Source organism: Mobula birostris, chromosome 2 (genome assembly GCF_030028105.1).
Source record: "Mobula birostris isolate sMobBir1 chromosome 2, sMobBir1.hap1, whole genome shotgun sequence".
Taxonomy (NCBI): Eukaryota; Metazoa; Chordata; class Chondrichthyes; order Myliobatiformes; family Myliobatidae; genus Mobula; species Mobula birostris.
Window position 1 is genome coordinate 166132267 of NC_092371.1, and position 11661 is coordinate 166143927.

The window sequence follows — 11661 nt, forward strand, 5'->3', positions numbered from 1 at the left end:
ATGGATAACTTCACTCGCCTCAACTTTGAACCGATTCCACAACCTATGGTCTCACTTTCAAGGACTCTACAACTCATGTTCTCAGTATTATTTATTTTAAATTTGGACAGTTTGTCTTCTTTTGCACAGTTATTTGTCAGTCTTTGTATCATTTTTCATAAATACCACTGTATTTTTAAATGCCTTCAAGTAAGTGAATCTCAAGGTGACATCTATGTACTCCGATAATAAATTTACTTTGACTGACTTTGAAGACGGGTTGATGAAGCCAATGCAGATTTGATGGTGCAGGGGAATTCTCCTCACACCCACCCACCCCCCGCATGCTCAGGTGAACAGTCCCGGAGATCAGTCACCATCCTCTAGTCACAGCTTTGAGAGTGAGGTGACCTCATATAACCGTATAACAATTACAGCACGGAATTATACCTCCTGAGTATTACCATAATCCCAACCATCTGGTTGACCTCCCTCAGCTGAAAATATCCTGAGGAAAGGAGATTAGCCAGGCTCACGTCAGGCTTAGTCAAGAAACTGATGTCAGTAAGGTTTAGGACCTAAAACAAAGGCAAGTGACTGGCTCTTGGAGTGGCATTGCCCCTTCCATAGCTTCCACCCTCATCCCGCGAGGTTACAGTGGGTGTCCTCCGCCCGATGTTTGACTCTCAGCCTGAGGTCCGTGAGCGTGGGCTTTAAGTGACTGGTGTCAGAAGGATGGCTTTCCTCAATAGTCCTTGGAGGAGTCAGAACAGTACCTTCCCCCTCAAGGAGTCTTACATCTCAGAACAAGGGGAGACGGCAATTGGCATCTACCTGCTGAGTCTTGGTACGTAGAACACCAACTCTGTGCGGGGATTATACGCACGTCACATACGTCACCCGTGTACAGGTTTACAGGTATTAAGTATCATTACACATACTGTGTAGAAATAGATTATTTACATAGATGTGAGAGTTACATGGTGATTATACTCTGTACTATGTTGTTTTGAATGACATAGCATATGCACAGTAGTGTAGCGGTTAGAGCAAGTGCTTTACAACACCTGCAATTACGGACCCAGGTTTGATTCCCGCCACTGTCTGTAAGGAGTTTGTATGTTTACCCAGAGACCATGTGGGTTTCCTCCACGTGCTCTGGTTTTTCTCCCCATGACCATGTGGGTTTCCTCCCCGTGACCATGTGGGTTTCCTCCACGTGCTCTGGTTTTTCTCCCCATGACCATGTGGGTTTCCTCCCCGTGACCATGTGGGTTTCCTCCACGTGCTCTGGTTTTTCTCCCCATGACCATGTGGGTTTCCTCCCCCGACCATGTGGGTTTCCTCTCCATGACCATGTGGGTTTCCTCCACGTGCTCTGGTTTTTCTCCCCATGACCATGTGGGTTTCCTCCCCGTGACCATGTGGGTTTCCTCCACGTGCTCTGGTTTTTCTCCCCATGACCATGTGGGTTTCCTCCCCCTGACCATGTGGGTTTCCTCTCCATGACCATGTGGGTTTCCTCCACGTGCTCTGGTTTTTCTCCCCATGACCATGTGGGTTTCCTCCCCGTGACCATGTGGGTTTCCTCCACATGCTCTGGTTTTTCTCCCCATGACCATGTGGGTTTCCTCCCCGTGAACATGTGGGTTTCCTCCACGTGCTCTGGTTTTCTCCCACTTTCCAAAGTCATACAGTTCGGATTAATTAATTGTGGTCATGCTATGTTTGTGCTGGAAGAATGGTGACATTTGTGGGGTGCCTTCCGCACGTTCGTCAGACTGTTGTTTGTCGACACAAAATGATGCATTTCACTGTACGTCTCGATTTACACGTGACAGATAAAGGTAATTATTATTCTCTTGAATAGCACACTAACAGACAGTTTGATCTGAAGACCTATCATCTGCCTGCTTTTGCTCTACCCCTTCCTTTCACCTTGTTTTTATACTGGCAATCTCCTCTCTCCCGTACAGTCCAGATGAAGGATGATCCTGAAATCCCGACTCTCCATTCCCCCCCCCCACAGATGCCACTCAGCCTTCTGAGCTCCTTCACACCCGCATTCGCTTGTGTTTCCCTGTATCCCTGCCACTATCTGATGTCACTTCTCTCTGAGTGGAAACTAGGACTTCGATCCTCTGTCAGACCACCTTCTCCTTTGAAGCCTTCTGACAGATCACAGTCAATGTCTCTGTTTCAGTGGGGATGTAGGCGGGAGGTGTAAGTCTGCAGACTCAGATGTAACTATAAACACACACACACACACACACACACCACCAGGGTTTAACTTCTTCAAGGTCGACAGGAGGCATCGGCCCAGTAACTAGCCTGTTGACTGTGTTTCTGCTCCCTCTAGGCTGGCTCTCCTGGTTTGGAAACAGCGTGGTGATCTTTGTGCTCTACAGACAGAGGGCAACACTACAACCGCACGATTACTTAACCTTTAACCTGGCCATCTCTGATGCCAGTATTTCCCTCTTCGGCTACTCCCGTGGGATTATAGAGATCTTCAATGTATTCCGAGATGAGGGTTTTCTGATTACTTCCATATGGACGTGTCAGGTAAGCTGCAATAGCCAGTGCAGGCACTGGGCTTTCCTTTCACACATTGTCCTTGGCTTCAGCAGTAAGGGACTGACTGAATACAAGGACTATGGGCTCAAGTCTATCCCAGAGATTTCAGGTGTGTTCTAGTCCAACCCTTGGAGAATAGTTCCAAGGCATCGGAGCTACTTCAGATGAGCCTTTAAACTGCGTTCCCACTAGTGGGAAGACTCTCTGGTGAAACCAAGCAGGTCAGGCATCATTGATGGAGAGGAATAAACAGTCGATGTTTCGGGCCGAGACCCTTCATCAGGATTAGAAAGGAAAAGGGAAGAAGCCAGATTGAGAAGGTGGGGGAACGGGAAGGAGGCCAAGTGAAGAAGACAGGTGAGAGAGAAGGTGGGTGGCTGGGCAAGGGTGGCTGAAGTAAGAAGCTGAGAGGAGATGGGTGGAAGAAGTGAAGAGCTGAAGAAGAAGGGAACTAATCAGAGAATATGGAGGACCATGGAAGAAAGGGAAAGCGGAAGAGCACCGGAAGGGGATGATGGATAAATGAGGTAAGAAGGTAATCAGAATAGGGAATGGAAAAAGAGAGGAGGAGGAATAGGAAGAGAAATTTCCACCTATCACCTCCCACCTTCTCACATCATCCACCCACCCACCTTCCCCCTCACCTGACCCCTTCTACCACCTTCCAGTTTGTACTCTTTCCTCTCCCCTACCATCTTATCCTGGCTTCTTTGCCCTTCCCTTCCAGTCCTGGTGAAGGGTCTTGGCCTGAAATGGCAACTATTTCCAGCATCTGCAGAATCTCTTGTGTTTAAGATTCTGTGATGCTATTTCAGAGGAGAGAGTGGGAAGTTGCTGGCAGTTCTGAATTACCACGACTTTGCTGTAGTTTCTGGAGTCTGAGGGCTTTCTAGAGGTTAGTTCAGAAATGCTGATGGGTGAAAGAGGAGGAATTTTCCAGTCCTGATGAAAGGTCTCATTCCTAAATGTTGACTATTTAATCCTCTCTATAGACCTGGATGGTGGGGGTCCTTAATAATCTACATTTTTGTAATAAATTTACTTTGCACCCATACATTCTTTGTAATGTTGCAGGAAGCCCACTCAGTCACGGGCAGAATGTACAAACTCCTTACAGACAGCGGTGGAATCAAACCCGGGTCTCTGGGGCTGAACTAGCATTACATTAACCACGATGCTACCGTGTTGTGAGAGAAAAGGGTAGATTGATCATCTATATAATCATGATTTGAAGTACAAATGGAAATCAGTCAGTTAATCATCATACTAGGGGAAAAAAAGATTTGAAAAACGATATATTTTAAAATCTCATCTAAGTTACATGAATGTGTTTAAAGAATGGTGTGATGTACCATGGCATACATAGAGGTTTTGTGCCAACTGTTCCCTCCCACATAGACTAGTGTTCCTTTCAGCCAGGTACCTTGACACTCTTCATCTGGTAGGTACAGGGATTGGAGGGACATAGGAGATAGGAAGTAGGTGTTGGGATTGGAGGGAGGTAGGAGGTAGGTGTTGGGATTGGAGGGAGGTGAGAGGTAGGTGTTGGGATTGGAGGGAGGTAGGAGGTAGGTGTTGGGATTGGAGGGAGGTGAGAGGTAGGTGTTGGGATTGGAGGGAGGTAGGTAGGTGGGATTAGAGGGAGGTGGGAGGTAGGTGTTGGGATTGGAGGGAGGTGGGAGATAGGTGGGATTAGAGGGAGGTAGGAGGTAGGTGTTGGGATTGGAGGGAGGTGGGAGATAGGTGGGATTAGAGGGAGGTAGGAGGTAGGTGCTGGGATTGGAGGGACAGTCATGAACAAGGAAACACAACGAAGGGTCTCGGCCCGAAACGTTGACTGTGCTTTTCTCCATAGATGCTGCCTGACCTGCTGAGTTCCTCCAGCATTTTGTGAGTGTTGCCCTGGATTTCCAGCATCTGCAGATTTTCTCTTGTTTGTAAGAGATAAGGGCCGGTTATTTAAAACTGAGGTGGGTAAAAACGTCTCCTCTCAGAGGGAGAGGAATCTGTGGAATTCTCTGCTGCCAAGGACAGTGAAAACTGAGTCACTGGATTACATTTAAACTGGAGAGAGATAAGAATGTGAAAGTTTGGGGGATTGAGCACTCTTGGGAACTGGCACTGAAGAGGAGTGGAGACCTGGGGCAGATCAGCTGTGACTGTTTTGGGCGGCTGGTGTAACGCTTTACCATGCCAGCAATCGGGGTTTGATTCCTGCCACTGTCCGTAAGGAGTCTGTACGTACTCTCCGTGACCACCTGAGTGCTCCGGTTTCCTCCCACCTTCCAAAGACATACGGGCTAGTGACAGCTAGTCAGCTGTGGGCATGCTCTGCTGGCACCGGAATTGCAGACTGCCCCGAGCACAGTGTGTTGGTCATTGACACAAATAATGCATCTCGTTATATGCTTCCATGTACTGTTACAAATAAAGCTAATCTTTAAATCTTTAATAATCCTGCTCGTGGATAATCCTTAATAATCCGCCTCCCTCCAATCCTAACACCTACCTCCTACCTCCTACCTCCCTCCAATCCCAATACCTACCTCCCACCTCCCTCCAAACCCCGCACCTTCTTCCTACTTTCCTCCAATCTTAACACCTACTCCTGCTCGTAGTTTCTGGAATTCCTGTGTAGTCTATATCCTTTGTTCTTTCCTTCCCCTCCTTCTCCCAGTTCTTCCCTTCATGATGTTAGAGGTGTTTCTAAACTCAGGGAGACAGCATAACGTGTGGCCTTTGTGTTTCAGGTCGATGGCTTCCTCACACTTCTCTTTGGTCTGGTCAGCATTAATACACTGACAGTGATCAGTATCGTAAGGTACATGAAAGGGTGTCAACCATACAGAGGTAACTGTCGTAGTTCCACAAAAGGCTCTGCAGACGCCGGAAGCCTAGAGCAACACACACACAGTACGCGAGGAACTCGGCAGGTCAGGCAACATCTATGGAGGGGAATAACGTTTCGTGCCGAGACTCTTTACTGGACTGGATTCTCATACCCAGTCATAACCCGAAATATTGACTGTTTATTCTCCTCCAAAGATGCTGTCTGACCTGCTGAGTTCCATCTGCATTGTGTGTGTGTGTGTGTGTGCGTGTGTGTGTGTGTGTGCGTGAGTCGCTGACTATAGTTTTAACAGTTCACTTGCAATGAAGTGTTGGTGGGTTAATGGGGAATGGGAGGAGGAGAGGGGGTTGGTGATGCGAACTGGGATCCAAGAATGAGAATGGGTGAAGATGATGGGAATGGAGGTGGGAATACCAGGATGGAGGTGCAGGACAAGACTGGGAAGTAAGAGGTAGGGTTAGGAAGTAGTGTGGGAGAGTAGCTTTGGGAAAAACAAGGATGGGAATGAGTCTGGCTTTATAAGGCACTGGTGAGGCCTCATTTGGAGTACTGTGAGCAGTTTTGGGGCCCCTTATCTAAAAAAGGGTGTGTTGACATTGGAGAAGGTTCAGAGGAGGTTCTCGAGAATAATCCCGGAAAAGAAAAAAATAACAGGAACTTTCGATAGCTCTGAGCCTGAACTCACTAGAATCAGGGGATCTTATTGAAACCTCTCGAATATTAAAAGGTTTAGAGGGAGTGGATGTGGAGTGTATGTTTCCTATAGTGGGAGAGTCTAAGACCAGAGGGCACAGCCTCAGAATAGAAGGACATCCCTTTAGAACAGAGATGAAGAGGAATTTCTTTTGCCCAAAGATGGTGAATCTGTGGAACACAGAAGGCTGTGGAGGCCTAGGGAGGGGATTGTAGATGAAGATTAGCACCTGGGTTGCTGAAATAGCTGGTGGAACGGACACCTTTTTAGCAGAGACAGAGACGGGAGGAATATTGTGGAACATTCCTGTCTCTAGGTCCTGGTCCTCGGTCTAACCTTGGTGTGGTATCTCCACAGCTCACCGCATCAACAATGGGAGTATAATCGTGCTGCTGATGCTGGTCTGGGCTGCTGCTCTCTTCTGGTCTGCCGCACCACTGTTTGGCTGGGGGAGTTACACAGGTGGGATCTTGTTGAATGATCACTGACTACAACCTATGGACTCACTTTGAATGATTATTTATTATTACTTTTAATTGATGTTGTTATTTCCAGTTTTTTTCTTTGAAACATTGGTTGTTTGTCAGTCTTTGCGTAGTTTTTCATTGATTCTATTGTGCTTCTTTGTTCTACAGTGAATGCCTGCAAGAAAATGAATCTCAGGGTAGTGTATGCTGACATATACGTACCGTGATAATAACTTTATTTTGAACTTTGCGGGTTCCTGCAGCTGTAGATTAACCTCGAGCAAAAATACCCACAGAAAGACACAGAAGATATTAGACAAAAGATACCACCGTGGGGCCCCATGGTACTGTAGTGGTTAGCATGACTCCATTACAGCTGGGAGTATCGGAGATCAGAGTTTAACTTTGCTGCTGTCTGAAAGGAGTTTGTACGTTCTCCCCGTGAAGCGTGCGGGTTTCCTCAGGGTGCTCCAGTTTCCTCCCACAGTCCAAAGATGTGCCAGTCAGTAGGTTAATTGGTCACTGTAAATTGTCCTGTGACTAGACTAGGGTTTAGATAGGTGGGTTGCTGGGTGGTGCGGCTCATTGAGTCAGAAGGGCCTGTTCTGCTCTGTATCCCTAAATAAATAACATCAGTATAATGACATTTGATTATTAACAGTAGAGGTATCTGAGATCGGAGATACTTGAAGAAGCATCTGAACAGGCCAGGTTGGCTCTATTCATGTTCTCATTGGCTGTGGGAACAGTGCGCTGTGATAACGGGACGTGTTAGTCTCAGGCTGGCGAACGTTTTAAAGAATGTGTAGCTAAACTGGCAACAACCTTCTAAAAAATTCTCTCACGTGCCATGGTAATTTTGAGCATGGATTATTACTGTTTAATAATTTATTTTTATTTAGAGATACAGCACAGTAATTGGCCATTCAAACCAAATGAGTCTGCACTGCTCAAATACACCATGTGACCAATTAACCTACTAACCTGTGTACATTTGGACTGTGGGAGGAAACCGGAGCACCCGGAGGAAACCCACATGGCCACAGGGAGAACATACAAACTCCTTACAGACACCAGCTGGGACCCAGTCTGTCAATTCCAAAACCAGGGCTCCTAATCTGTAGAGTTAGTTAGTTACGCCCATCACCCCGACTGGGACATAGACCACCAACAGTAGCTCACCAGAGCCCTCTGCCCTGGGTCAGTCTTTCAAACTGTCTCCAGGTACAGCTCATCTTTAAAGATCCTTCCTCTCCCCGGGATCAGGTCTTTCAGTTTCTCTTGCCATTTCTGTAGCTCTGGGATTTTACGGGATGGGGTTGCTAACCCTGAGCCCACCCCTCATTGTTTCGCAGCCGGGCTTGGGACCGTCCATAGAGGAGGTTTAATCTGTGGACCCAGACAGTTAACCTCAGGCTCTGACAATTAGTCAGGAAACCTGGACTGTTAATCTCAAATTTCAAACCGTTAATCCCAAAATCCTGGCTGTTAGTTAATGGATTCAGACTATTATCCCAGTTAGATCTTTAGAGCTTTGAATTCAGTTTAAATAAAGAGGCAATTTGTACCATGAAATCATAGGGATTGTCATATAAATTAAGTTTCACTGTTCAGAAGGTGAATATGTTTGTATTAAGAACTTTCTGCCTTTGTGAGTTTGGGCCAATGTATGAGTCTGAATCAAGCTTATTATCACCAACATGTGTCATGAAATTTGCTTTTTTTGTGTGGTGACAGTGCAGTTCAGTACATAAAAATTACTACAAATTACAAAAAGCATATATTTTAAAAACTACAAAAAGAAGGTAGTGTTCATCCCGTCATGGACCGTTCAGAAATCTGGTGGCAGAGGTTCCTGAAAACATTGAGTGTGGGTCTTCAGGCTCCTGTAGCTCCTCCCTGATGGTAGAAATGAGAAGGGGGTGGTGCCTGCCCTTTATGACGGAAGCTACCTTTTTGAGGCATTGCCTTGTGATGATGTGGAGTGGTGAGGAGGCCGGTGCCTGTGATGGATCTGGCTGAGTTTACAACCCTCGGAGTTTTATCGATCCTGTGAATTGGAGCCTCCATACCAGATGGTGCTGCAACCAGTCTGAAATCTCTCCACGATACACCTGCGGAAATGTACTGGTGCATTGATGTGTGACTCCTGTCATCCACTAACGTAGTTAAGTTTGAGCTGCCAAGGCAAGTAAAATGTCAGGAAATTGAAGAAGAAGGAGAAAGCCCTTAACTCCGAGTGGAGTCATCGGGAGGCTGTCATGACAGAGTTTTTTTTATAGCAGGCTTTCTTATTTTTACGAGACCGAGTTGCTAGCTCGACGCTCAACCCAGCATGGATGGAAAGCGTTCAAGGGAGCCGGTTGGATTCGAACTCAGGAGCCTTCGCTCTGAAGTCCAGCGCTGATGCCACTATACCACCAACCGGCTATGTCAGGAAATTATTCTCCTCTATTCCTCTATCTCCCTGTTTGTCACTCTCCCTCTCTGATTCCTTTTCACAATCTTTCCTTCCAACGCAGACCGGCAATATGGAACATGTGAGATCGACTGGGCCAGAGCAATATTCTCCACTGTTTACAAGTCCTACATTATCTCGGTCTTTACCTGCTGCTTCTTCCTGCCAGTGGCTGTCATGATTTTTTCGTACGTCTCCATCATCAAGACGGTCAAGTCAAACCGGGCGTTGATGGGGGGTGCCAAGGTGGGGGACCGTCAGAGGAAGCTGGAGCAGGACGTGACTCGGGTGAGCTGTGTGACTGTGTGGACCCTGGGGTTGGGAGGATAAAGTTTGTACCCCTGTCACAGACTCCATCATACGGGCCACAAAAAGCGCGTCTTCACACGGGTAGTGTTGAAGGACAGAGTGAGTGTGTCTGAGGACAGTGACAGTGTCACAGGGCAGGGTGAGTGTGCCACATGTTAGTGAGTGTGTCACAGTGCAGTGTGAGTGTGTTACGGGACAGGGTGAGTGTGTCTCAGGATAGTGAGTGTGTCACAGGTCAATGTGAGTGTGTCACAGGACACTGAGTGTATCACAGAGCAAGGTGAGTGAGTGTGTTAGGGAGCATGATGAATGTGTCACAGCGCAGTGTGAGTCTCCCTCAGGATCTCTCTCTCTGGTTATCCATCCCATAGGATGATGACGGCTCCTTTCTGTCAGTTAGTGGGGTTTACCCCACTCCTCAGAAAGGAACAGCGTGTGCGTGAGTGGATTTTAGGTGACTAGGGGGTTGCACAGCTCCAGACTCACCCTCTCGACATCCCCTCCGGGATCCAGTGGCATGGTGGGCTCCAAGACGGCTGGGGGAAGTTCTGTTGCAGTGAATGGCCACACCAAGCTTCGATGCAAGGGATGCCCTTTCCACGATTCACAGCACGTTTGCTAGATGGCCATTGACCCTACGAGAGGGTTCATCCGCCCTTTGACAGGTCTTGTTTCTCGTCCTGCAGGGTGTCTAGCCACCCTCTTCGCCAGGCAAGCCTGGTGGGGAGTTGGTTTAGTCGCCGACCACCCGACCATGCAACAGGTAGTACTGGGTTACATAGTACCAGTGGCACTCAGACCAGTGACCTGACCAGAGCCTCAGGATAGTCAGTGTGTCACAAGGCAGAGTGAGTGTGTCAGAGAGCAGTGAGTGTGTCACAAGGCAGAGAGAGTGTGTCACAGGGCAGAGTGAGTGTGTCAGGGAGCAGCGAGTGTGTCACAGGGCAGAGTGTGTGTGACAGAGAGCAGTGAGTGTATCACAGGGCAGAGTGAGTGTATCAGGGAGCAGCGAGTGTGTCACAGGGCAGAGTGTGTGTGTCAGAGAGCAGTGAGTGTATCACAAGGCAGAGTGAGTATGTCAGCAGTGAGTGTGTCACAGGGCAGAGTGTGTGTGTCAGAGAGCAGTGAGTGTGTCATGGGGCAGAGTGTGTGTGTCAGAGAGCAGTGAGTGTATCACAAGGCAGAGTGAGTGTGTCAGAGAGCAGTGAGTGTGTCACAGGGCAGAGTGAGTGTGTCAGAGAGCAGTGAGTGTGTCACAGGGCAGAGTGTGTGCGTGTTCCTTGTCTCCCCACCACTGGAGGGACAGACTCCCCACACTCCCTATGGCTGGTTTGAAGTATTAATGCTCTGAATAGTCGGATGCTGGAAGGAAGGTACCCCACTCCACTGCCATGTGATGGCATGTTGTGTTGCTGGACTGTTCTGGAAGGGAGTCAGGGGATGGAAGTGCTTGGTCACGAGTTCTCGACACAACGCAGGTTTGAAGATGTCACTGAGCTGCCCTCCCCTAACCTGTCCTTGGTCTATGGTTACAGGTTTCCATGGTGGTCTGCACAGTGTTCATCGTTGCCTGGTCTCCGTACGCCGTGATCTCCATGTGGTCGGCCAGCGGCCGCCATGTGCCAAAGCTGACCAGTCTGTTAGCCAGCCTGTTCGCCAAGTCTGCCAGCTTCTACAACCCCCTCATCTACTTTGGGATGAACTCTAAATTCCGACGGGACATACGCATGCTCCTGCTCTGTGCCTCGGACAAGGAGGGTGTCAGGCTCAGACGAGTGAAGTGGGGCCCGGAGCCGGAGGTGGCCGTGCCCAAGGGCAGTCTCCACTCGCAGCTGCAGGGCCCAGCAGGCGGTGAGAGGGAATGGTCTCATCTCCCCAACAGCGAGAACTCCGGCTACCTGTGTGAGAGGTTGTAGCTGCTGGCCACAGGCTGACTCTGTGTCAGTCCCTAACCATAGAAGGACATTCCCCATAGGAGGCACCACCTCTGGGAGTTTACTGTGACGTTCTCCACTGTATGTGCAACTTAGTTAGGGGCAAAGGAAAACCTAGCGAATATTTCTGATTGGGATTGTTGGTCACCAGGTAGAAACCAGGTGACAGCACTAGAGACAATGTAACACCCATTCTATACCCACACTGGGAGTGGGGATGGGTCTGTAACACACTCTATACCCACACTGGGAGTGGGGACGGGTCTGTAACACACTCTATACCCACACTGGGAGTGGGGATGTGTCTGTAACACCACAGGACCACTCTATACCCACACTGGGAGTGGGGACGGGTCTGTAACACACTCTATACCCACACTGGGAGTGGGGAG

The 11661-nt window shown here is 48.4% G+C and overlaps 1 protein-coding gene across 1 annotated transcript; it reads left to right on the top strand.

Annotated features, from left to right (window-relative positions):
- The first annotated feature begins 714 nt into the window (after positions 1 to 714).
- opn6a (opsin 6, group member a) lies at positions 715 to 11251 on the top strand. The gene is made up of 6 exons (XM_072280349.1): positions 715 to 826; positions 2339 to 2544; positions 5307 to 5406; positions 6459 to 6563; positions 9091 to 9314; positions 10871 to 11251. The coding sequence occupies exons 1-6, from the start codon at positions 715 to 717 to the stop codon at positions 11249 to 11251; spliced, it is 1128 nt and encodes a 375-aa protein (XP_072136450.1).
- Positions 11252 to 11661: the final 410 nt, after the last annotated feature.